Source organism: Lynx canadensis, chromosome D4 (genome assembly GCF_007474595.2).
Source record: "Lynx canadensis isolate LIC74 chromosome D4, mLynCan4.pri.v2, whole genome shotgun sequence".
Lineage (NCBI taxonomy): Eukaryota > Metazoa > Chordata > Mammalia > Carnivora > Felidae > Lynx > Lynx canadensis.
The window spans coordinates 60,709,257-60,736,706 of NC_044315.2; the positions used below are offsets into that span (position 1 = coordinate 60,709,257).

Consider the following 27,450-nt stretch of genomic DNA (forward strand, 5'->3'; position numbering starts at 1 on the left):
GGCTGCAGACAGGTAACCATGATGTGAATTATTTTTAAAAATCCAATTTCCCCTTTTTATAATGTTTCCTTTTGCCTCCTCCCCTCCCCATGCAAGAAGAACATTTCCCTTTTCATATTACAGTTCACAAAAACGATAGTAATAAACCCTCACATTGGGAAGGCAGTTAACAGTTGGGATGATGGTCTCCCTTCCATGGCCTTATTTAGGCCTCTTGACAATCCTGTGAGACAGATGGGGCAGGGACTGCTGCTTCCATTTTAGAGGGGAGGCAGCAGCTGGGGACCAGAGGTGTAAAGTGACCTGCCTGAGGTCACACAGCTGGTGGGGCTAAAACCAGAACCCAGGCGTGAGTGTTAGAGAATTTAGAATAGACCCCCGAGGGGGGAGGGAGAAGACAAAAGTGACAAGACCTGCTCAAGCTGTGCTAAGCCCAAATGAACACTTTGCCACAGGGCTATAAATAGCTTTGCCGGAGTCTGCTCTTCCCCTGGTGGCAGTTCCAGGCTCAAGAACACAGCAACATGCTGCAAAGTTTGCAAAGCGGCATTTGGATGGCAGAGATACGGTTGTATCCATCTGATCTGCACTCTGACCCCGACACAGGCAGGAAGGCTTTTTTGGGGTGAGGAGTCGGGTAGGGAGTCTCTGCTCCGAGGAGCCCCTCCCTCTGTCACCCACCCATGAGAAGACACTGAGCAGACTCTCTTCGGGATCTTCCAGATTGCTTCCTAACCAGATAAGGCTCCAAGCCCTGGAGGGCAGGTTCTGTCTGAGGGTCTGACACTTGGAATAAACAGCCAACAAAAAAGCTCTACGGAATTCCTCAACAAAGCCACCTGCAGACCCTAAGATAAAGCCCATCTCAAAATACCCACCGTCCAATGAGAGGAAAGAGGAAAGTGGGACAAGAAGGTGGATGGTTTCCCATGCCATGTGGAAGGCAGGCAGCCTGGGGCTTTGGGTCAAGAGGCAGACAGCCACTCGGTCTGTTCTGGAGCAGAAACAATGGCTGGAAATGCCACTCAGGAAAGAATCCCAGTGCATGGCACGGAGAGAAATCACAGCCACACTTCCACTTGGGTTTGGGTCAAAGCAGAACATGAGGTCTGTCTGCAGTTTTTGGAGAAGGGAGATGTCCAGCGACCACTGTGGTGTCTTCATGGATCATTTTTTATTAATTTATTTCTCCCGGAGTTATTACCCACCATGTGCCAGCTGTCTGCAAGGCCCCGGGGATACGGAGAAGGGTGGCGGGGATAAAATCCAGTTTCCTCCCCCAAAAGAGATTACATTCTCCAATACAGAGCATTATTTTCCTTTTCAAAACAGGCCATTTCTGTACTTCAGATGGTAATGCGCAGGGTTTTATGAGTAAAGGTTTATGAGTAAAACTTGACAAGCAAGGTTTTGAAGTAAAAGGCACTAAATTAATTTGCTCCATTTTTTCAGTTTTTCTCATTGTTCTTCCTTAGATTTTCATATGGAAAGACCCCTTGTTACCTTTACCTGGAGCACAGAATGCTTAATACAATCTTGTAGAGACCATCTGATAGTAAACTCACCAGCCCAACAATGGTCTATTCCATTCTCAGATGCCTGAGACTTTACATAGACAAACAAAAGAAGATTGCGGACATTTACTGAGGGCTCATCAGGCCCTGTGCCGAGTGTTTTTGCTCATCTAATCTTCACAACGATCCTATGAGACAGGTGCTTTATTATCCCCACTTTACAGATGAGAAAACTGAGGCTCCCAGAGTGTCAACAACAAGTCCAAATTCAGCACCCAAGCAGAAGACCGACTCCTGAGCTCTAAACTCTGTCCAGGGTCTCCAGAAATGTCAGCCTCGTGGCCTTTCCCTCCTCCCTGGTAAATCGGGAGATGATCAGGCAGGTTCTCATTTTGTTCTTGAGCCTTCGGGGTAAAATAGCTCTGTGTGACCGTGGCTTCAGGTCACTGCTCTCTCCTCACTCCTGGTGTGTTTTTGGTTCCTGCCTCTCTCCTGAAAGGTGCACCAGGAGCTGAGTAGGATACCCCAGGCAGTGTCTCTCTAGCAGTGTCTCTCTAGCAGACAGCTGAGGGGCCACCTTCCCTGAGTGTGGACATAGCGCCTGAGGTCCCCTTGGCTCCTGGCAGTTATGCTTACACTGGCGACTCACAGCAGCCTTGAGGTCAACCAAGACCCCAAAGTCTCTTTTGTTCTAAATGCACAGTACTCCTCAGCTATGCCTCTACACCACCATGGACATAGGCAGCTTGATTTGTGCTAATATCACCTTCTAGTAGGGCTATTAGATCTAATCTTCTTAGAGTTAATCAAACATTCCATCCAGCCTGTTAGGGTTCTTTGCACCTTGGATCTGTCATCCAACATATTTCACAACTTCCAAAATTCCTACAAAGTCTGCTTTTTATAATCTCATTCAAGTTACTGACAAAAGATCAAAGAGAACAGAGGCCTAAGGCCCACCACAAGAGACTATACCTGGAATAGGCTCAGTCTACAAGGAAGAGCTTATTGGGGAGATAACGACTCACAGGACTGGGCTCCCATTCTGTTGCTTCTTCTCTGACCTGGGGCAGGGGACGGGAGCCAGGGTATCAAAACCCAAATATTTAGTTTCTGTGCTAGAATTCGTGCAAGTACTTAGGTTAAAACATCATACGGAAAAAAAGATGATTAGATTGGGAATCAGGTGGGGTGCCTGGGTGGCTCAGTTGGTTGAGTGTCCGACTTCATGATCTCATAGTCCGTGAGTTCAAGCCCTGCATCGGGCTCTGTGCTGACAGCTCAGAGCCTGGAACCTGCTTCGGATTCTGTCTCTGTCTCTGTCTCTGTCTCTGTCTCTCTCTCTCTGCCCCTCCCCTGCTTGTGCACTCTCTCTCAAATATAAATAAACATTAAAAAAAAGACTTTTAGATTGGGGGTCAGGTGAAGGGGATGGAGCCTTGGCTCTACCACAAACTGGGCCTCTATTCCCTCATCTGTAAAGTGGGATAATGATAGTTGTTTCACATGGTTATTGAGAAGATTAAATGAGATAAGGCATTAAAAAAAACTACTTTGTGTAGCCTATCACACACCAGACAATTGTAAAGAATTCAGGGGTAGGTACTGAACAGTTGAGAGATTATTCTAAACTTAGGCTCTGAGCCCTGTTCCAGGGCTGGGAGGGGGTCCGAGGCACCTCAGCCTCGAGGTCTGGTCTCTCAGCGGGAGAGGCTGTGCCATAGAGCAGGCCTCCATCAAGTGTGGGTGAGTAGATGGGCAGAGAATTAGCCAGTAGGTTTGGTCAACTGAGGTCCCTAGTTCCTCCCAGGACTGTACTGTTCTGAGCCCCGGAGGCTTAGCTCCCTGCAAAGAGGAAAGCGCAGTGAAAATAACACTTCTGCTTCCAACAACCGCTTCCAGTCCTATATTCCGCTCAGACCAGGCAGTCAGAACGAGTCTGAGAAAAAGCTTCGTGAAACCCCCCCAAAGACACAGTGCCGTGAAAAAGTTTTACTTACACAACAGAACACTTTTGCTGCCATATTCTGGTCAAACTGGCCGAGGATGATCCTCACGTCATTGCCCTGCGGACAGAAGGACATGTAAGTGAAGCAGGGTGGATGACAGGCACACCAGGGGGCTTGAGGCCACGGGCATGGAACGTTCTTGCACCCCCGGCTCTGCGGCCAAGAACTCTGCCCTCCCGTCCCACCCCAGCCTGGATTCTCTGGTCCTCTCTGGGGCCAGCTTCCCCTTGGCTCCTGGTGCCGCCCTCCCTGGCCTCAGGGACATGCCCTGCGACAAGTCTGCACAGGCTGGTGGCTCTGAGGGGTCTTGGCAGCATCCCTGATCTCCTTCCCCAAGGGCAGGCAAACCCTGCAGGGCACTGAGACAGCGTCTATTCTCCTTCCTCATACACGGAATATGACATCCAGGAAAACTGAAGCCAGAGGAGAGAAAGGAGCTTCAAGGTCCCCGGGGGAGTTGATGGCAGAAATAGGGCTGCAGCACCCCCCCACCCTCACTCCAGTATTTTAGACTTTTCTATACCTTCCTGGAACCCACGAAGCTTCCCAATTAAGAAGTGCCAGAGTCTCTTTGAGTTCTGAGCTTTGTTCAAATCTCAGCTCCACAAACAAGCCTCAGGGTATCTCAGGCCACTCCTTTTTCCATCTTAGTCTTAATTTCCTCACCTGTAAAATGGGGATAATGCCAGGGCCTAATTCCAGGGTTGCTGGGAGAATTAAATGAGATGATCCTCAAACTGCTTCACACAGTTCCTGGCACATAGTGAGTGCCCAGTAAGTGCTAGCTAGTGTTAGGATTTTATAACCTCCTCCCAACCCGTCTTTAACTCCAAGAAAAACTTATATTTGAAAACTCTATAAATGGGATTGCACTTATTATCTCTGTGTGTATTGAACAGCAGCTCCTGCGACTCATTTATTCATTCAACAAACAGTTACTGGGCGTTTGCCTGAGGCTCCGTCCTGGGTTAGGGTTGCCGTGTGGGACAGGGATCCAGGCAGGGCCCTGTTCTGTTGAGAACAGGTTAAAGGTGGATGTGGCAGGCAAGCATCCAGCCCAGCCGGGCCCTGGCCCTCCGGCCTGCACCCCACCCCAGTCACTCCCTGCCCTCCACCCTGAGGCTCAGCCTTGCAGGTGGTGCTGCCTTCCCGCCTTGCATCCCATCCTCTCCAGCAGGCCTCAAGGCCCTTTGATGCATAAAGAAGAGAAACATGCCTTTAAAGATCAGTTTTTAGCATCTTTCAAAATTGGAAAGTGCTGACTGGGAGGCCATTTTACTCATCATGTACTTTAGCAAAATAAAAAAGGCTTGGATTCTAAAATCATCCTTCGTTTGCAAGCAAGAATGGAAAGAAGAGGGGAAAAAAAAAAAAACCCTGCTCTGAAAGGACTTTAAAAGATCGTTAACAGAGCAGTTGAAGGAAGGCAAGCCTTTGTCATCACCATGTCTGCAAGGCTATAAAAAGTCCTAAGCTGCTTCCGTTCTATGGACATGCTCCCAGGCACACTGCAGGGTTTTTCTGCTTGTTTGTTGAAATCTTTTAGCCTTTTTTGCTGCTAATAGTATTCAGCCAGCCAGCCAGCAAACACTTATTGAGCGTCTACTTTGTGCCAAGCTCTGTGTTGCTAAACATGGTATAGAAGAAATAGTTTATTGGATTTTAGAGGTAGAGAGACCTTAGTTCAAATCCCAGCTCCACCACTGACCAGCTGCGTGACCCTGAGTCTAAATCCCCTAGAGCCTCAATTCTCTCATTTTCAAAAGAGGGCTAATCCTACCTACGTTGCCGGGTGGCCGGAGGATGCATGCTAATGAAACCCACTCATTAGCTTCCGTGATGCTTCCTCCTGGCTCATTCCTACCTCCTGGTCCTTCCTTCTCAGACTCTGAATCAGCTCATCATCTTTCTGCCAGTCCCTGACTGCTGGTGTTCCACACAGTTGTGCCCTTAGCTCTGTGCCCTCAGTACTCTCCTTGGGCAGCCTCATTCATGGCCCCAGGTGCAACTGCCCGCTGTGGAGGCCCGACCACTCTCCCCAGCCCTGACCTTTCTCCAGCTGCCCGCTGGAGCCCTCCACTCGGATTCTCCCAAGTACCTCAAGTTCAGCACATCCCAAGCTGAATGCATCATCTTTCCCAATGAGCCCTTTCCCCGTCCGGTGTTGTCCATCTTTGACAACCGTGTCACCACCCTCCCACCCACCAGGTTCACTCGCCTCTATCTAACCAGGACCCATTGGCTACCTGCTCACCAGTGCCACGTCAGCCCCGTCCCTGCAGCCCCACCCTGCTGGGTTGGCCACCGTCATTCCCAACTCATTGAACTACAACTGCCTCCTGGTTGAGTCCCCACCCTTAGTCCTGCCCCATCTACCCCGGTCTCCATAGAGCAAACAAAGGAATCATTCCAAAATTCAAATGTGGTCACATAAAACCTTTCCATGGCTCCCTGAGCTTTACAGGTCAGCTCTGAGCTCCGTAATAGAACATTCGAGATGATTTACCAGCCGATTACTGCTCACATCTCGTCTCAAATCACACTGTTCTCCTCACTCTTCCAGGGTATCAGAACGAGCTGCCTGCGGTTGTCTACAACAGCTCTGACATTCATGCGTTCATTCATTCGTCCATTTCCCCACCCCAGCCCCTTTCTTTCTGCAAGCTCATCCCTCTCAAATGCCCTTCCCCCTCCCCCCACTCCTTTGCCTGGGGAGCTGCTGCTCACCCTTCATGCTTTAGCTCAGGCACCTCTACTCCAAGAAGCCATCTTTGTCCCATTAGGCTTGGTGGTCATTTGCTCCTCTGTGGACCCAGAGCACTCTGTGCGGCCCTCTGTCATGGCACAAGTCCACTTGCTTGTCTGTCTTCCCCACTGGACTGAGGGTAACTTGATTCATCTCTGGGTCCCCAGCTGAGGGGGATGGGGCACGCCATATATATCAATAAAAATAGGTGTCGGATGCATGATTAAGTGGGTGAATGCTATCTGAGCTACCAAGCACAATGGCTGGCCTGCATTCCTTATTCAGTGACTGCTATGGTCACCACCGAACTAATATCCTGCTAGCCTAGGGCCTCAGCATGATCAGGTTCACCACGTCTTCATGGTTGACCACCTGACCACCTACCTGCCGATAGATAAATAACCAGCTCTACCACTTATGGACCATTTAGTGTCTCTGTTGCCATGACAACCAAGTTGCATGGACCAGTTGGTTCTGTGCTCCTGGACTGTTAGTACTGGATGGAACCAAGGGATCACTGATCTAGTGAGCCCCTTCCTAGAGAGACAAAAGGCTTCCCCCAAGACTGCACGGCACCCTGCACCCACTGCTCTCACCTTGGTCGCCCTCCGATGGTCAGAGAAAGATCCTAGCCAGAACCAGGTGGTGCCTGCTGCAGGGAGCTATTCACACCCACTCTGATCCTAGCGGGTAAGAGGTGGCAAGATGCTGTAGTGCCTGGGAGGGACGAGCCAGCACCCAGTGCAGCTGAAGCCTGGAATCCCGGGGTGGGCAGTGGACAAAGGGAGGTGCAAGTGGCCAGGGGTCCTTAGCAGGAGCCTTGAAAACAGTCGAAAGAGGTTGAAGCGCTTCTCAAAATGGGATATGTGTACTCCCGGAGCATGAGGACTTTTCTTGAGAATATGAAAAGCACGGGTATACTGGTTTTCCTTTCCAGAGTAGCAATTTATTGGAAGATGCAGGGCTGAGGGGAAACGTTTCAGCGTTCAGGAGTCTTAAAAATTTTTAACACATGCCTGCTCTCACAAAAGTTCTAGAATCACGCTGTTCGGTGTTACATAACTTGTATCTCTTCCTGAGAATCCGGAAAGTAGAAAGACAAATTTTGCCTTGGCAGTGGTCCCTGCATCTGGCCACGCCTCCCACCTCCCTGCCAGGGGTGGAAGCACACTCTCCTTTGTGGTGGGAAGGACTTTGGGGCAGAATGAGGAGTACCAGGGGTTACAGGAGGAGAGCTGTGAATGCCCCTGGTCATCAGAGGGACAGAACAGAGTTGTGACGGTGCAGAGAACCCAGAATGTGACAGAGGGCAGGGTCCCAAAATCCTGTGCCTTCCCACACACTCTTGATTCTGCAGGGGACCACCAGGGGTGAAAGGTGACATGAGGTGGGACAAAGGACAACTTGTGCTCAAACGGTTAGATCTAAGGTTGGAGACCATATGGAGGCCTATGTTCACACAAGAGGCCTCGCCTACGTGGAAGGGGCAAAAATGGAAGGAAACAGCGACAGGGTGGGAGGTCCGGGGAGGGGTACTCAGCCCAAACCCTGGATGGATTTCCTTTCCTCCTTCCTGGGTCCTTCTCATCTGTTGTCTAGAGTCTGTCTCTGGGACCCTTAAAGCAAGCTAAAATCACACACACACACACACACACACACACACACCCCACATAAGAAGGAAAACCCAATTCAAAGACCTTGTGTATGACAATAAATTCTATATATATATAAAAAGAAGGCAAATAAAGGGGGAGTTTTAATAAAAGATTTTTTAAATGAGAAGAAAAAAAGAAACTAATATAACCTTGTATGTCAACTGTACTTCAATAAAAAAGGAAATTTATGTACAGAGAATAACAAAACAAAGAGCTTGTGTATAACCTCCAGTTTGCAGGGGATTCTAGCAAAATAAAAATCAAGGACAATTCCTGAGTGCTTTTCTAACCATGGTACTAAGCAGTCATCAGCCCCACCCAAGGAGAGAGCCGTTATTATTATGTCCACTCCAGAAAGTTTCATGAGTGAGCTGAAACTTTTCTGAGGGTGGCAGACACTGCTGGCCCTCCTGGATACTCCCTCCCCGCTTCCCCCCAGCCCCTCCCCCCCCCCCCCCCCCCCCCCCCCACACACACACAGCCAGCCAACCAGGACTGTTGCATCCATCCCGGTGCAGGGTGGGCGGCTTACAGCTTACAGCTCACTCTCACTGGCTTCTCTGGAGAACTGCCCCCAGCTACAGAGAACTTCCTGGCCCCAAAGGCCACGCTGTGTGCCACATTCTGCAGCACCCAGTGACCCGACTGGGGTCTCGGAAAGGTGGGACCAGCTGTGTGGTCCAGACACCCCGGGGGGCCCAGGCTAACCTGGTCTCCAGCCAAGACAGCATTCTGGCCCAGCTCCCCTCTTGCCTTACCCTGCCTCCCTCCCTTCTCCTGAGCGTGCTCTCACAAAGCTCTTTCACCAGAACCTCGGGCTCTGTTTCTAGGGAGTTCAACCTAAGGCACCAGGTCACACAGGTAGGCAGTGGTGGTGCCGGCCTCCACCCCGGCTGGGCCCAGCCCCAGAGCCTGAGCACTTGACCACTGCCCCTACATATTGCCTCCCAGGCTGAGCAAACATCCAGTCTGCAGCAACAACTCGCAGAGGAAAGTCCCGCAGACTTCCGTGTGGAGGCACTGGAACAGCAGATGTGATCCTGAGGCGTTAAAATAGCTGGTGTACATTTAAAACAGCAGGAAAGCAGAAGGCCACCCCATCCTGCCTTCCCCGTGGCAGGGGTGTGGGGTCCCGCTGGAAAGGCAAGGTCGACCCCGACACTGGGTCATCTGGCATCTCCTGCCGCCTGTGCACCTGTCTTGGCCCGCATGTGATCACTTCCTGGTTTCTCAGGTGCCCAGCCCCACAGACCCACTGGGCTGCCGAAAAATCAGATGAAACTGTGTACAAAAGTTGTGGAAAGGGAGGAGGTATGACAAGCCCCAGGGCGGTCAAACTTTTAGAGGCTGGCCATGGTGGGGCTGGGAGGTGGCTTGACTGGGGCCAGTGGGCACTGGGGAAGGGGCCAGGGACTCAGGCCACTCCCGCCCCCTGACTCTGGCTGTGAGACCTGGGATGAGTCCAGCAGGGTGAGCCTAGATGCTTCCCAAAGTCCCTCCTGGCCCTGACACACTGATTCCATACCTAGAATGAGTACTTTTATTTAGCTCAAGTTAAGTTTTTCTTAGACTCTTTTTTTTCCCTCACCAGAGAAATGTCCTTAAAGGCAGAGAAGCAAGAGATACATATTCTTGTTGTTGTTACAACAGTCTTTTTATTCTGAGTAGCCCTCCTGTTTATTTTTCATTTTTATCTATCTATCTACCTAGGTGATTATGGTTGACACACAATGTTATATTAGTTTCAGGTGTACAACACAGTGATTCAACAAGGCTGTACCTTAGGGAGACATATACTCTTAAAGAAGAGAGCAAAGAGGGAATAGCCCATAGCAGCCCACTGGGAAAGCATGCCATTTCTGTAAAGTTTATTATTTTGAAAATTCACATACATTTAGCATTCCAATAACATACCTATGTTTATCTCAAGATAAAAATAATGCGTTTCTCCCCATGTTTCTGAGCAAAACTGGCCTGCTGGAATGTACCATGTTTATTCTGTAGCTCTGCATCCCCTCGGGGTGCCTATATGAACTCTACTTTCCAGGAGTCAAGCAGCATTCTGGCCTATAGGGTGTGGGGAGGGGGGACTTCCCACTAGGCCTCTCTCATGGAGCACGGGGGGCAACAGACCTGAAAGTCTGTTTTCGTGGTCCTCCTATGATAGGCAGACAAATGGTCCCCCCAAAGTGTCCATTTCCTAATCTCCAGAACCTACAAGTATGGTCTGTGACATGCAAGGGGGGGTTAATGTTGCAGATGGCATTAAGGTTGCTAATCGGCTGGTTTATAAATTAGGGAGATTTTCCTGGAATCAGAACCCTGAATGATAGGCTAGAGGCTACTCCGGGGAAGGTAGAGAAAGCAAACAAAATGAACAGAGCAGGACAGCGGAAGCCTGGCGCTCTCCCCCTCACAGCCCAACGCTTCAGAGCCAGCACCATGGAAATACCCAGGGGCAGACTCCGGGCCCCGCCCAGTCCAGCCTGGCAACAGTTAACTTTAAAGCCCCATGTTCAGAACAGGCCTGGAAGGAGCTTAAAGGCCTTGGGACTCCATCACACAGAGATGGTTTTTCTTGACTTTATTTAGGCGAACTTTGCTACACATCTGCTAAATCAGCCTGATTAATTTCATTATTTGGTTCCTCTGTGTTCTTGCTTATTTTTGCCTGGGTGATCTGTCCAAGACTGAGAGAATGTTATGGCTCCCAATGCTATTGTGTTTCTGTCAATTCTCCTTTGTATTTTAACAGGCTTTTCTTTATATATTTCAGTGAGATGTAATTTAGAGCAATAATGGTCCATGATTGTGTTATTCTCATGGTGAATTGTACCCCTATCTATAGAGAATGACTCTCCTTAATCCTGTTTAATGCCTGTACCTTGAATTCCCTTTGGGTCTCAAATGAACACTGGGGTTCTTGCTTCGGTTGGGTTTGCCTGACCTACCTTTGGCTGATCTTTTACCTTTGACCTTTCTGTGTCACTTTCTCTGTTGTCAACAGCTATAGTTAGTCCTTCAAAAATACAGTTCTCTCTCTTTGCCTTTTGATAGGGAGTTTGACCTCTTTGAATTTACGGTCAGAAGGACTGTATTTGGTCTACAATTATATGTTATCCTTTCCGGTTTTCACATTTTCTTTCTGTTTTTCAATATGTGGACTAGATTTTCCCTGCTTCCCTTTTCTGTGCTTCAGAAGTTTTGGGTTCTGTTTGCATTATAGTATATTTACCATCAAGTTATTCAAAGCCTTCTTTAGCTTGTATGCTTCTCATTAGGAAACTCATGAACAAAATGGTCTCTATTGAGTCCCTCTGCTACTTAAGACCAGGAGGTTACCACCCATATTTTTTACTTGCCCACTTCTTTGGTTACGTTAATGGAATATGGATTTTAACATCTCAATTATTATTACCAGATGTATTTTTGCACTCTATGTATATGTACATTTGCTTTCAAAATGAACTTTTGCATCTGTATACCATTTAAAATTTTTTTTTATGTTTATTTATTTTTGAGAGAGAGGGAGAGACAGAGAGTGAGCAGGGGAGGGGCAGAGAGAGAGGGAGACACAGAATCCGAAGCAGGCTCCAGGCTCTGAGCCAGCACAGAGCCCAATGCAGGACTCGAACTCACAAACCGCGAGATCATGACCTGAGCCAAAGTCGGACACTCAGCCGACTGAGCCACCCAGGCGTCCCAGCATCTGTATACCATTTTAGAACAATCATTTAGACTTAGCTCTCTGTCTATGGGTTCTGGTGGCCCCTGATCAGCAGTTTCTGCCATGACCTCAGCTATGAAGTTTGCCATTGCTCTTGGCTTGCTGACATAGGACTTCAAGGATTAACTTCGAGAAAGGCACCTGGCTGGTATGCCACATGAGCTACACACATGGGAGAATGTCTCCCAGCTGCTCCATTGTCTCTGGGATTGAATGCTGCAGAGGAGTTGAGGTGGCCTGGTTTTTGCACCTTTGTGGGAAATTCGTTTTCTTCTGGCCTAGATACTTGTAGATTTCCCCCTTTATATTTGTACTTCAAAGCTTTTGCTAAAATGTGTGTTGGTATGACTCTCTTTTCACCAATTCTGCTAGAATGTGGAAAGGCCAGCTAGGCGCACATACAGTGTGCACATTGTACATCTCCTCATGAAATTGTCGATATGGTACTTCAAAAATGGTTGACTATTAGCAATTTTGTCAATCCAATCTAGTAGGACCCTCCTGAGCCCCCTTGAATTTGTCTTCTGTTTAAAAAACAAACTTCTTATTTGAGAATAGTTTTAGAAAAATAACAAAGATAGAAGGTTCTTATATGTTCCTCACCCAGGTTCCCCTATTATTAATATTTTATGTTCGTGGGGCACATTGTTATAATTAATAAACCGATATTGATTATTATTAGCTAAAGCCCATACTTTAATCAGATTTTCTTAGTTGTTTTTTGTTTTTTTTTCTCTAATGTCCTTGCTCTATCCCTGGATTGCATCCAGAGTAACACATTATATTTAGTTGTCATGTCTCCATAGGCTCCTTTTGGCTCAGACATTCCTTATTTCTGAAGACCTAGACAGTTTTGAGGAGTGTTTTGGGAAATGGCTTCCACTAGAATTTGCCTGATTTTTTTCTCATGGTTAGGCTTAGGGCATGGGTTTGGGGAAGGAAGACCCACTGAGGTAAATTGCCCTTCTCATTCCCTCATATCAAGGGTGTATCCTATCACCGTGACTTACTGCTATTGATGTTGACCTCGGTCACCCAGCTGAGGTCGTGTTTATTAGATTTCTCCATCATCAAGCCACTCTTCTCCCTGCTTTCCACAGTGGACTCTTTGGAAAGAAATCACTTAAGAAGCGGGTCATTCTGCTCTACCTCCATGAACCTGAAATATCTACGTAAATTATTTGGAATTCTTCTGTATAGGATATTTGCCTGATCTTTCCCATTTATTTATTCAATCACTCACAGCAGTATGGACACATGGATATTTATTTTATACTTTGGGTTTTAATCCAATGCTATTTTATTTTATTGCTGAAATTGTCCCAGCGTTGGCCACTGGGAGCCCTTGCACTCAGCTGCATTCCTTTACTTTCTGACACTAGAAAATGCTCCAGGATCATCGTGCATATTCCCTGCCCCGGCCCTAGAATCAGCCATTTTCCCAAGTAGTCCTGGTTCCTTTTCCTAAAGAACGGTATTAGAAACCAAGTCCGAGTGCTAGGTGCACTACTCACTGCTAGTGTGGTGCCTGTTTTGTTTTGATTTTTGTTGTTTCATCTGTCCTGGTTTTCCCTTAGGATCTCCCTTTCCAGTGTCCATAACTATTCTCTCTTCCCTCATTAGATTGATTACTCTCACCATTTCCTCTGAATTCTGGGAAATATCTCAAGTTTGTCCTTCATACTATTGATCTTTATTTTTCTTGGCATGAACTCTGCTCTCTAATACCTCCAATGCAGATTTTAATTCTGCTATTTGGTATTTAGTTTTCTCCCTTGCCCTCTGAACATCCTTCTCTATCTTATCCCACAGTAAACCAGAGATTTGCTTTTTCTCCGAGCTTTCCAGAAGTTACTTTACTCTATTCCTGAGTATTCCTTTACTCAGTACTCTATTCCTTTACTCTATTCTATCCTTGTGTTCTCTGTTGGCTCTATCTGTCCAGACTTGGTGTTTTATTTACACACACTCAAATTAATTTGATTCTGGGTGATGGGGAACAAAACAGTGAGCACAACAGACAGAAACTGTTGCCTCCTAGAACTTATGTTCCAGCGGGAGGAGACAGATGATAAAACGACTAGGCAAAATGAATGGTAGGTCAGATGTTGTGATGGGTTGAATTGTGGCCCCCAAAGATATGTTGAATCCCCAATACCTTGGAACGTGACCTTCTCTGCAGATGTAATTAGTTAAGATGAGGTCATGCTGGAGTAGGGTAGACGTGTAATCCAACACGACTAACGTCCTAATAAGAAGACGATGTGAAAGGAAAGGGGAACATGCCATATGAAGCAGGGACTGCAGTTAACGCAGCTGCAGGAGGGGGGACACCAAGGCTTGCTGGCAATACCAGAAGCAAAGAGAAAGGCACGGGATGGCCCCATGACCTTCTAGACCGCATGGCCTTGCCGACACCTTGACCTTGAACTTCCAGCCTCCGGAATGTGGGAGAATACATTTCTGTTGCTTTAAGCCACCTAGTTTGTGGTACTTTGTTACAGCAGCCCTTGGAAACGAATACAGGCGTCTGTCAGTGAAATGGAGAAAATCAGCAGAAAGTAGACAAGGATTTAACTTCTAAATGAAGCATGCAGGGAAGGTCTCTGGAAAAAGTGAACAACTGGGCAAAGACGAGAAGAAGGCTGGAGAAGGAGTCATGCAGGTCTGTGGGGGAAGAGCGCTTCCCCCAGAAGGACTCCTTTGCCAACAGACAGACTGGGCTCTGCACCCCTCCCTCCCCCAGCTTATGTGATGTTGTCATCCTTTCTGGCAGCAGCTGTGCGGGGCGGTGGAGAGACCTGGGCCGCCTAGTCGTCCAGACCCAGGCTTCAATCCAACCCACCGCTTTCCAGCTGGGCGACTCGGGGCGATCCTTAACCTCTTTGAGCCTCACGTTCCTCATCTGAGATACCGGGATGCAAAAACTCTCTGTCCGAGGGCTCCTGGGAGGGCCGAATGAGCCAGCGGAGGTCAAGGGCTCTGCATTGGCACCTGGCTCTCCGCCAGGGCCCCGGACAGGTGGGCTGCTATTTCCATCATCGGTAATGTCACTCCTACCTCTGGCGGAGCTGGTTGGTCGACGAGCAGAGCACCCAGTTCCTTCCCTAATTTCTCTGCAGACTTTCAACTAGTGCCTCTGCTCTACACACAAAGGCTCTTTAAACTTTAAAGCCCAAAAAACTCTGCTGGGCCTCTGAGGCACAGGAAGCTATTTCAAGTGCCCACCCTGGGGAGATGCTGCCCTGTGTGGCAGAACATCATCACAGCATCGGGCCCACCCGGCTGTTCCCTGCCGAGCAGGCACTGTACCACTCTGGGTCCTCCAGACCCCACAGCCCGACTGGACCCTCAGACCACACAGCCTGTGCGCGAACAGCGTGGGCAGATCCCGCCCCAGCCACCCAGCTGCCGGCAGGCCCTCCCAAGCTACTGTTTCCTCATCTGAAGCAGCTCGAAGGGCTGCAATGTCACACACGGGCGTGGTGTCTGCTTCCCTCATTCTCTGTCTCTGGGCCTCAGCCTTCCCATCTGTGAACTGAGGGCTTTGGAAGACAAGAGCTCGAAACTGCCACCTGCTCTGACTGGTGTAACCTGGGACCTGCCCAAGATGGAAGGGGACATGTTAGCAGTTGGCATCTGCGGTCTCCAAGCCAGCAGCCCTAAATGTGGGCATGAGGGAGTGGAAGAGAGGGAAAGAGGAAGGTGACAGCTCTAACTCTGTGTGCACCTGCTTATAAACCCCCAGCACCCTCACTGCCCCCTGGATAAAAGACCAAACTCCTCAGCTCGGCATTCAAGTCTTGCGGAACCTGGCTCCCAACTCCTTCCAGCCCCAATACTCCAGCCTCTGTGGAATCCCTGCTGGTCCCTGCTGCATGGTGAGCATGGTCGCCCTGCCCTCTGATCTTCACTCCTCCTTCCCTGCTGGGCTCCTGCAGGTCCCCATCCCATTCATCCATTTGCAAGGTGCAGACACTGTCCCTTCTCTGGAGCCTTGTCTGAACCCTCTCCCCAGGCAGGATGAGTCACTTCCTCCCTCTGTTCCCAGGCCCCTCTGTTCCTGTTCCCCAGAGAGGTAACTGGCTTCCTCCCCAGCTGTGAGCAACCTGAGGCCTGATGGTGTCTGTGAGCCCCGGAGGGGGTCTGGCACAAACCAGGTATTTGAGAGAGCTTGTGGGATGAGGAGACAAATGGCAGACAGAGACCCCTGACAGCTGGGCAAACTTCTAGTTGGCCCTCTCTGTTCCTGGAGTGAGTGTCACGAGAGGGGTCAGAAACCTAGGCGTTCAGTCCGAACAAACTGTACTTCCTTGCTGTGGCTTTGGACAAGACAGTCCCTCTCTCTCAGCCTCTCTGCAATGAAGAAGGTAATAACTCACGCCCTGCTTACCTCTTAGGCTCAATTGAGAGACACAAAATCACCCAGTAAGCTCTCCAGGACTATGTACCTAGCAATCTGGACAGGACAAGCATGGGGGCAGCCAAGGGGAGCCAGCTCCTGGGGCCTCTCCCCATGTGTGAAATGCCAGGATGAAATGAAACAGCCAGAACTCAAGACACTTTCATAGTCAGGGATGTGGGGAAGCCTGGAGCAAGGCATCGGTCTGTCCCCGCGGCCGTGGCCAGCTGCACTCACCTTAAGCTTTTTGACACTGGTGCAGGGATCGTTGGAGAAGCTCTCGGTGTCCGAAATCTCAATGTCCTCACCATACAGAACCCCAGTTAGGTCATTCCTCACCTGTTAGCAAAGAGAAAGCAGAGGGTGGGTGTGCTGGCAGCCACAGGAAGAGTCTGTTTGGAGGCGTCGTCCTGGGGAAGCAGCTTAACTGGGCTGGTTTTCTCCACCAACAATGCGAAAGGAGTTATTTTTTTCCCCTTCATTATAAACTAGAGGGCCCTGTGAGACCTTGGGGATCCAGCCTGCAAGGGACACACTGGCACAAGGATGCTAGCCTGGGAAGGGGCTAGCTAAGGTGGTGCAGAGATTTCCTGGGAGAGAGTCAAGACGAGCGTCCGAATCTCTGGGCTTTCCTGCTGGTGTTTCTCTGTCTCATCACACTGTCACCAAATCAGACTATTCACATATATCTCTATTTATATTCTGCATTATTTACTTGCAATATCATTTCACTTCTAGGGTGAAGAAACAGCAAGACACTCAGTGCAGAATAAAGAGCGAGGGGGTATGGAACCAGCCTGTGTTGTTACATATAACTACCTATCTGTTGACACAGGATGGCCAACATGGATATGCTTAGAAAGCAGAGATCTGCAAACTCCAGGATTCACTGGGTCCAGCCAGTGTGTGAAGCAGTATGTATGGAAGGATATTAGGGAGTGGTGGGGACAGTGGCAAACTGGAGACCGGGATGTCCCATCTAAGATGGCAGTTGCTCCCATCATGCTGTGCCCCAGAATGCCAGACCGAGTCACTAGACTTTCTGATTTCAGAGGGAGAATTCAGAAATCTAGACTTTTTAAAATATAAGATCCTTCCATATTTTAAAACGTTGATACAATTTTGAAATATTAAAAAACAAAAACAAAGTGAGGACTGAACCACAGAAATCTGAAGTTTGTATCTGGCCCGTGGCCACTGCTGAGCACCCTCTGACATAAAGAGTGGAAACAGGACTGTGTGTTTCAGTAAAAACTACCAAGTGCGGGTTGGGGGATCCAGGTTCTAGGTCTGTCACTGATTTGCTTGTGACCGCCGCATCTCTGTGCGACCCTCCCTGTCTCAGGGCTTCAGTTTCCTCTTCCTTAAGAGAAGATGATCCTTACAAGCACTTCCCATTCACACCCATTAGGATGGCTATTAGCAAAACACAGGAGACAGCGAGCATTGGCGAAAATGTAGAGACACGGAGTGCCTAAAATGGTACAGCCACTGTGGAAAACGGTATGGCAGTCCCTCAAAAAGCAAACACAGATGACTACACGATCCAGCATTCGACTTCTGGGTACATTCTCAAAAGAACCGAAAACAGAGTCTTAAAGATAGATTTGTACATCAGCATTCTTCACAAAAGCCAAGCGATGAAAGCAACCCAAGTGTCCATCAATGGATGAAGGGATAAACAAAGGGATAAAGATGTGGTGTATACATGCAGTGGAACATCGCCCAGCCTTAGAAAGGAATGAAGAGCTGGGGGGCTCCTGGGGGGCTCAGCTGGTTAAGGGTCCGACTTCGGCTCAGGTCATGACCTCGTGGTTTATGAGTTTGAGTCCCACGTCGGGCTCTGTGCTGGCAGCTCAGAGCCTGGAGTCTGCTTGGGATTCTGTGTCTCCCCCTATCTCTGCCCCTCCCCTGCTCGCATTCTCTCTCTCTCTCTCTCTCTCTCTCTCTCTCTCTCTCTCTCTCTCTCAAAAATACATAAACATTAAAAAAAAAAAAGATGAATGATCATGTCCAGGCTTTTAAGGCAAGGCATCGAGGCAGCCAGTGGCTTGGGGTATCTATCTGTGAATAAGAATGTGCATGAAAGCTGTGTTTAATTATGGCCAATCAACTATGTTTTAGGAAGTCAGAACTCAAAACAAACAAAACGAAAACACCCTAGAGGTCATCTCATTCTGCCCCTAATTTCACAAATGAGGAAACTGAAGTGTCGCTCCCAGCCCTGTGCTCTCCACATGCTCCCGGGCTGGCTCTTCTGGAGCCTGCCAGCTGTGGACAGTTCTGGAAGCCTGATGAGCCAGAACAGGTCAGAACAGATGGTGGTGCGATCAGCCACCATAATTTTAGCACCAAGAAATCTGAGCTCAGCTCAAGTATTTATTCTAATGGACCCTTTTAGAGAAAGCAAATGGAGGAAATCAGTAATAAATGGTATTTTTTAAGTAACCAAAGCATGGAAACGAAATAATATCATTGATGTAACTCATAAGGAAAAAAGATCCACACCCTCATGTGTGGGTAGGAGGACCATTCAGTTCACTGGTCAAAGATGTACTACATAAATTTGTAAACGCTTATTTTTCCTTCTGGAACTGCAGGTATCTCTTGTTTAATGGGGCCAATGTCTTTTTGCAGCTTGCTATAAACTGCATTTCTACACAGCGAATCCTATTTTTCACTCACCTCCATTATAAAAGCAGAAATACGTTCTTCTGGGAAAAGAATAGCTCTTAATTTCCAAGAAAATAACACACACACACACACACACAGTCCAGTATAGTTGGGGTCCCACTGGGGGCCTCATTTGCATGGATGGGTATGGATGGGACAGAGAGGAAGGCTGTCCCATTACTGGAAGGAAGGGCCAGGACTGCCAGGGGCATGAGCAGGGCCAAGAGAAGAACAATCAGGAGGGGTCAAGTCTAAGCTGGAGCCTTGGGGCCAGCCCACAGGGCAGAGGTCACCTAAAGGGAGAACTCTCTCTGCTTCTGGAGCAGTGGATAGGAGCTCAGGCTACCAAAGGAGTTCCAAGGACACCCAGGAAAACCAGTGGGTCAGAGCCCCAGGACTAAAAAGTCTAAGCTAGGCGTGGAGGCAACAGCTGCTGATTTCCCTCCCCAGCCTCAAGAACTGGTACAGACTGTGAATATGAAGTTGTGCCAGAAAGCATATCCCTAAAGCAGTGATTCTCAAAATGTGGCCCCTGGACAGTAACACCAGCATCACCTGGGAATGTGTTAGAAATGCAAATTCTCAGGTCCCACCGCAGACCTCCTGGATCAGAAGCTGTGTCCAGCAATCTGTGCTTACCCAGCCCTCCAGGCAATTCTGATGAATGCTCAAATTTGAAACCCGCTGTCCTAAAGGAAGCAGGGTAAGTTTTACAACACTCATTGATCATAGTGAGAGAAACGTCTCCAATGGCTTAGATATTTCCCTCTTGATTAGAAGACCAGAATGTGTTAACTGAGGAAGGCAACTGCCAAGAGAGTGAGCGGGACTGGGAGCCACATTTAGAAGGCCGTCATGTCTAGAATGAAGGACGCGGCAGTTGCCCTCTGTTCTGTCCCTCTGTCCATGTCAGTCCACACCTCAAATGCTGGGCTCGGTTCTGGCCGCCTTTATGAGGGATAAGGACAAAGTGGTTCAGGCTCAATGGAGAGGGGCATGGCTAGGAACCTTCAGGGAGGCCGTAGACCCAGGGGGCTGGGGAGGGTACAGGTTACAAGGGATGACAACAATGTCTCCTAAGGGATCCCATGCAGCCTCGGGAATCCAAGATCCAAATCCAAGGATTTTAACATTTAAACTCAGACTTTAAGCTCTAGGGTAGTCCATCTTGAAAGAAGTCAAGAGGTAGGCAGAATCAGTGGCTCTGGGGAAAAGCCCAGAGCCGTGGGGACAGTCCCGCGCAGGGTGTGTATGGAGAAAACCCCGTCAGGTCAGATCAGCCGTCTGAACAGCAGGCCCAGTAGGTATACACGCAGTCCCCCTCCCAGCTGGGTCATGGGGCCGTGGGGGAAGGGGTGATAGGGACTCGTCACTCCAATAAAGCCATTGCAGTGGCCTCGCTCCTCCAACTGACTGAGTGCTTCGGGGACACAGCCAGTCTTTATCCCTCTTGCGAGATGCGGGGGGAGAAGCAGACAGGTTGGAGGAAAAGAAGACCAGAGGAATAGGTATGTCAGGTGGCTAGAGATCTTCTTAGATCTCAGGCTCTCCATCCGGGCTCCTGCTGCATTTCTGGGGCTGGAGCTACAGCCGATGGCAGTTAACTGCCTGGCCTATGGGCTTAGGTCTCTTTCTGGACAGCTACCTAGCGCTCCGATTATTCTAGATTAGGGCTCTGCTTGTTCTTGCCAGTCTCTCATTTATTTTCCCATTCATTCATTCATTCATTCATTCATTCATTCATGATATTGACATCTCTTTATTCCATGCACCATGTGAGTTAGTACTAGGGCTCTGATAGTGAGCAAAACCATTCACAGTCCTGGGTCTCTATCTAGTGGAGGTGAGAAACATTAATCAGATGATCACCCTGGTCCCTACCAAGACAAGGGCGCTCACGTTCAGGAACATGCTCTGGGAGAAGCTGTAACGGTGGAGTTGGACCCAGGCAGGAGGTTAGGCAGGAGAAGGCTTGCAGGCTGAGCAGCAGTACATGCAAAAGTCCCATGGTGGAAGAGAGCAGTGAAAAGCCAGAAGAGCCAGGCTGGGCTACAGCAGAGCATGGGCTAGGGAGGGGGGAAGGCCGTGGGCATAGGAATATGAGGCATAGGAAATGAGGAATAGGCCATGAGGGCCTTATAATTTACATCAAAGATGCTGGTCTTGAGCCTAAGCACAGTGAGAAGCCGTTACAAGGTTTCGAGGATGGGTGACGTGACCAGAACCATGATTTAGGCTGCCGTGGGGCCAGTGAGGGGCAGAGGCAGTTGGGGAAGAGGAAGGTCAGTGAGACAGCTCCAGCAACCATCCAGGTGAGAGATTCTGGAAGGCTGGAGGTAGAGACACCGGTGGAGGTGAAGTGACCCACTTAGGGGTACACCTGGGGCAACTGATCATCTGTATCAGTCACCCATTGCTGTGTAACAAATTATCCCAAAGCTCGGTGGTTTCAAACAAGACACATTTATTATCTCACACAGTTGCCATGGGCCAGGAATGCAGGAGCACCTTAGCTGGGTGGTTCTGGTTCAGGGTCTTCCATGAGACTGTAGTCAAGGTATTGGGGCTGCAGTCACCTGAAGACTCTGGACTGCGTATTAGAACTACCTGGGGAGTCTTTAAAAATACTGGTACCCTGGCTACATCCTAAACCAGTTAGAATCTCTGGACTAGCACCCAGGCATCAGCATTTTTAGATGCCTCCAGGTGGTTCCAACATGCAGCTAAAGATGGAAACCGCACACTTTAGGGGGAAAAGCAACAGAACTGTCAGGCTCACAGCTGAGTTGCCCGCCTGCCTGAAAGCCCCCCAGGTCACTGTCCCCACTTTCTCCAGGTCCAGGGCACCATCTTCCTTTACAGTTTCCCACACCCCTCTCCTGCCCTCCCCTACCCCGTCCCATAGTTATGTCTCATTTTACACCCCCAGATCCTTCTATTCCTGGTCCCCAGCGCCACGAGCAGGTCCTGACCATGTCAGAAGCAAGAACGGAAAGAAGGAAAGGGGGGACAAGGCATAAGAGAGAAACAGTAAGTAAAGGCAGAAGAGGAAAGCATCGTATTGTTATAACTGTAAGTTACCACATTCTGACCACATGTCCCAGGCAGTGAAGACTTTGATGGAGGATGTGAAATGCAAAGTGGACGCCATGGAGAGCATCAGAGACTCTAGGACACTTGGCTTCTGTGGCCAGTAGTACCCTGGCTGCCTTCCCTAACGAGGCTGCTGCACCAGCTGAGGAATCATCTAGAAAGGCAGAGATCCAGGTAAAGATGGGAGAACCAGATCTGCGCCACAGGCACTTTACAACTCTTTGAAAATTCTAATTAGGTTACAAAATGAACTTGAGAGCAAAGCGAGTTCCCAGCTCTCCTATGGAACTGGAGGTAACCTACTTTGTCATTCAAATGCACTCGCTATATATAGCCCTGGATTGTGCCAAAATGTCACTCCTCTTACCTGACTAAAGCGTATAATTATAGATTTACTTCTATTCATTCATGAAATGTGTCTTCATTTGATTAAACAGTTCATTCAAGTAAAATCCATTAAAATATGGAACATGTTAAAATGTGGCTCGTTAGAGGCAGAGGGCACCGCTGTAGTTAAGATGCTAATTAGGATAAACAGGCATTTGAAACACTCAAATCTTTGAATAATTCAGGTCACTTTTACTGGGCCCGGAGCTCCCCAGAAACCGCCATTAATTTAAGCTAATTAAAAAATTAGCCCAGAGACTAGAAGACGAAGGCAGGAAGTGATGGCTGGGTTCAAACTCTGAAGGGCTCTCGTGTGGAAGAGAGGGAGCCTGGTTCTGGGCACCCCCACGCCAGAGGAGGGGACCAACAGGTAAGCGGTTCAAGAAAGCAAACTTTAGCCCAAGGCCAAAAAAACTTCCTAATAAAGGAGAAGGCTGCTTTGGTAGATAGTGAGCTCCCCATCATCAGAGGTGTGCAAGGAGAAACTGGTTGGGAAACCAGAGAAGGGAGTTTTCTCTCACCACCAATGCATGTGGTTCTAAGAAAACAAGTGTTTCAAAACTCCACCTGCCCCTACCCTGACTTTTTAAATTTTACATTTGCCGAAGTAGCCCTCTTCAGCTCTGAAGTTTCTCAAAGACTTGGGGCATACACTTAAGTTCCCATAGAAATTCATACATGTGGTTGTATTTCCACTTTTCCAAACTTGTGAACATTCATTGAGGAAAGTGTTCCTTTTAAATTATTTTTTTAAGTTTATTTATTTGTTTTTGACAGAGAGAGAGAGAGAGAGAGAGAGAGAGAGAGAGAGAGACAGAGAGAGAATCCCAAGCAGACTCTGTGCTATCAGCAACTTGGGGCTCAATCTCATGAACCATGATATCATGACCTGAGGCAAAATCAAGAGTTGGATGCCTAACCAACTGAGCCACCCAGGCACCCTGAAAGAGTTCCTTTTAAAAATTAAAAAAAAAAATTTTTTTTTAAATGTTTTTATTTATTTTTGAGACAGAGGGACAGAGCAGGAGCAGGGGAGGGGCAGAGAGAGAGGGAGTCACAGAATCTGAAGCAGGCTCCAGGCTCTGAGCTGTCAGCACAGAGCCCGAGGCGGGGCTCGAACCCACGGACTGTGAGATCATGACCTGAGCTGAAGTCAGATGCTTAACCGACTGAACCACCCAGGCGCCCCCCGAAAGAGTTCCTTTTAAAAAAACACAGCCATCTAGCTTTCAGATTTCTAGAAATATAAACTCTTAATAAGCTATAACCAGAGTTGAATACAAGTGAAATTTTTTTTCACAAGGGCAAGGACACAAGTAAACATGTATTAGCTCTACTGCACACATGTGGCACTTGCACAGGGTAATACCTGGGGGTATATGCACAGCTGTGTCCATGTGAAAACCACATGTGTGTGGGACACCTGCGTGTTCACACCGCAGAGCCAGTGTGACCCCCAAATAGGTATGCCCAAGTCCTAAACAGCAGAATCTGTGAATGTGACCTTATTTGGAAAAAGCATCTTTGCAGATGTAATTAACTTAAGCATCTTGAGATGAGATCATCCTGGACTACCTGGGCGGGCCCTGAAGCCAGTGATAAGTGTCCTTCTAACCGAAAGGCGGAGAAAGATTCGGGACACACAGATATGAGGGAGAAGGCATCTGAAGGCAGAGGCAGATGCTGGAATGATTTGGCCACAGGCTGAGGAACACCTGGGGCCGCCAGAGGCTGGAAAAGGCCAGGAAGGACCCTCCCAGGGAGCATTTAGCGGGAGCAGGGCCCTGGTGACACCTTGATTTTAGACCCTTGGCTCCAGAACTATAAGAGAAGGAATTTCTGTTGCTTTAAGCCACCCTGTTTCTGATGATTTGTTGTGGCAGCCACAGAAACAAATACACCTGGGGCCTCCTAGGACCCGGCCTTTGCGGGTCCAAACCATGATCCCATGCAGCCGCTGGGCTCCCTGTCCTGCCTACGCCTTACATCACAGGTAAGGTTTCCTCTACTCAACAGCCACTTGTCTGTCCCCAGGAAATAAGTCTTTCTCACTTTCTCAGAGTTACCAAGAGCAGGAAAACAAGAGAAGGACCAGAAGCTGCCGTGTCACGAGATGCGGAGGCCCAGGTGAGGCCATCCGCCCCATGGGCCCCAGTGGAAGGCTCAGCAGTCCAGGCTGCTGACTTTGAGCTGGCTCGCAGAGAGCTGACCATGAGAACTGGGGCTCTCATGTCCGCCTCCTCAACTAACAGGGCAGCCCCGCGAGGGAAGGGCTTTGTTTTCTTTTCCAGGGTCCAGTGTGGTGCTCGCATGCAGAAACCGAGGCAGACGAGAGGATGAAGGGGTGCACACAGGAGGCGCTGTGTCTGTCCAGCCTTAGAGGCAGAGGGTCAGCACTCCGAGCTCCTCTGAACTTTCATTTTAGAGTTCATTCTGAGAACATTTGAGACGGTCTTACAGGGATGAGCCAAATGCCCAGTGGCTGGCCTGGATGCCTCAGCCTGAAAACCGGAACTGGCCCCAGGACAGTGCTGTGATGCCCTCAGGCCACACTTGGTGGCCTGAGGGCAGGTAGAGTTCCCTGGGGGCAGTTCTCTGCTTTCCTCACTATGGCTCAGGGTGTGGGGACCTGTGACCTGAACCTGCCTAACCACTCACATCCAAACCTGCTGGGGGACGTCTGGTCAGCCCACATGGCGGCTGAGAACAGGGACTCCAGCTGGCACGGCTGACCAGTGACAGGCTCCCGGGCCCAAGATGCACCCAGGACATCTCCTTCCTGCCTTGGAGACACCACGACCATCACTCTGTCACAGCAGTCCTTCGGAGGGAGAGGGAATAGCCTGCAGGCCATTGTCCTCTGCCCGGTGCCCCACGAGCTCCCCCAGGGGCCCACCTTCCAGAACCACACCTTGCAGGGCGGGGGGGGGGGGGCACACCCTAGACCAACCTGCACAGGGGTAGGACAGCTGATACAAGGGAACTGGGATCCTCCGGCTCTCAAGTCCCCATCCAGCCTTGCACGGTTTTAGAAATTCCAAAGAAGCTTAAGTGATACACAGAATAAGAGCCCCTCCCAAAAGATGCACACATCCTCATTCCTGGAATCCTTTACTTTACATGGCAAAGGGCACTTTGCAGATGGGATTAAGTGATGGGTCTTGAAATGGGGAAATCACTTAAGATTATCTAGGTGGGTCCAGGGTAATCACAGGGGTCTTCATAAGGGAAAGTAGGCAGTTCCAGAAGGAGACATGGCAACAGAAGCAGGGGTCTGAGAGAGATGGTCTGATGAAACCGCACTGCTGGCTTTGAAGGTGGAGGATGGGGCCACAAGCCAAGGAGTGAAAGTGGCCTCTAGCAGCTGGAAAAGGCAAGGGAGCGGACCCTCCCCCAGAGCCTCCAGAAGCAACCAGTCTGGCTCACACCTTGATTTTGAACTTCTGAGCTTTTTTTTTTTTTTTTTTTAGTTTATTTATTTTTGAGAGAGAGACAGAGAGAGTGAGCAGGGGAGGTGAAGAGAGAGAGAGGAGAAAGAGAGAGAATCCCAAGCAGGCTCTGCACTGTCAGCACAGAGCCTGATGTGGCGCTCAAACTCACAAACCATGAGATGGTGACATGAGCCGAAACCAATAGTCGGATGCTTAACCGACTGAGCCACCCAGGCGCCCCTGAACTTCTGAGCTTTGTTACCATAACATAACAAATTGTGGTGATTTGTTACAGCAGAACAGGAAACTCATAGGATCAGCTCTGAATTTAAAATTCCACACATCCTCAAACACCTCCTCCTACGGGATGGCTTCCCTCATTCCCAAGCTAGTGGTGACCCCTCCTCTAAACTGCATGGTGCTGTGCAGACCACTCTCTCTAGCTAACCAGAAACTGCCCCGAGAGTCCACACACTCTCCATCTGGGTCCCTCGGGGCCCAGCTCCAGGCTGCCTGAGGATGTGGGACCAGGCCCAAGTCCCCCTCTTGGATCTTCACAAACCCCAGGGCCAGCTGTCTTCCCTTGGCCTGCTGCTTCTGCTGCAATGCTAGCCCTGAGAAGTCAGGCTACGCTGAGCTATGGGGGGAATGAAATCAGCCGTCAGAGCCTGGCAGCCTTCCTGTGACAAAGCACCCACTGCTTTAACTGCAGCAGGCTTGTGGGACCAGGCCACTAGAGAATTATTTGGATATTACTAAAACAGGGATATCCCAGTTAAGACGGGGGATATTAGAGAAACCGTACCTGAGAGCACTGGGGGAAGCGGAAGGCAGAGTCGCTCCCTGGCGTTCAGGGCCCCTCCCCTGCTCCTTGGCACCCCAGGAACCGAAGAGGGGACAGGAGGGGGTTTGCAGGGACAGAAAGTCCCGCCTGCACATCGTGAGAAGCTGTCACTGAGACTAGGGGGCCATCGTGGCACCTGGGCCCCAGGGGAATGGCCAGGGCCAGTGTGGGAAGCCACCAGGAAGTGGCTTTCGGCTCCCTCAGAGGAGAACTTTCTAAAAAGGATAGAAGGAACTTCTGCCGCGGGAGAGTGAGCTTCCCCTTGCTGCTGGTATGCAAGCAGAGGTGGGGTTGCTATAGGAGGTAGTCAGGCCTCAGATGGAGGGGTGGGAGGGAGGGCTAGAACCCAGAGGAATGTCTCAGATTCTTGAGCCTTTACTCCAGTTACGAGGACCGTGTTGGGGCCTCTCCAGGTATCCATGAGGGACACAAAGCAAGCAATCAAGACGTTTGGGAGAGAGGAGAAGTCAGAGCTGGGCACATCCAAGGGGTGGGACACGAGATCAGAAGGTGACAACAAGGAGGACGTGGCACACGTCTGAGATGTACTTCACCTTCTGGCCCCAAGGTCACTGCAAAGGGAGACTCTGTCCAGCAGGCAGAGCTGGACTGTCACCCTCAAGCCCACTCCCCACACCTCTGACATATTAACCCAGCAGCCCTCACTGGACAGCAGGGAAAACCAAGGTCTGGAGAGGGGTAGGGGCTTGCCTATCACACGGCCATCTAGGGGCAGAGCTGGATGCAGACCCAATTTCCTGCCTCCCAGATAGATGCTGCCCAAAGCCGTGTCTTTAACAGCAGCAACAGAACAGTAACCCCACAGAGAGCCACCAGCTGCCGCCCTTCCAGGTCCCTTTCCCCTGCGAGACGACAGCTGCTTGAGGGCAGTGCCCAGCCGAGTTCCTTGAGTTCCAGCCCGTAGCATGGGGCTCAGCCCAGAGCAGCTGCCAGAACTAGAAATCTCCC

At 49.5% G+C, this 27,450-nt stretch overlaps 1 protein-coding gene across 1 annotated transcript in view; it reads right to left on the reverse strand.

The window, feature by feature from the left end:
• Window positions 1–27,450, reverse strand: part of GABBR2 (gamma-aminobutyric acid type B receptor subunit 2) — a 347,346-nt gene that overhangs the window by 156,257 nt on the left and 163,639 nt on the right. The window contains exons 4-5 of the mRNA XM_030293915.1: window positions 16,291–16,392; window positions 3,515–3,580 (exon numbers count right to left, since the gene is read on the reverse strand). Coding sequence (XP_030149775.1) covers window positions 3,515–3,580; window positions 16,291–16,392 — 168 coding nt within the window. The remainder of the gene's footprint in view (window positions 1–3,514; window positions 3,581–16,290; window positions 16,393–27,450) is intronic.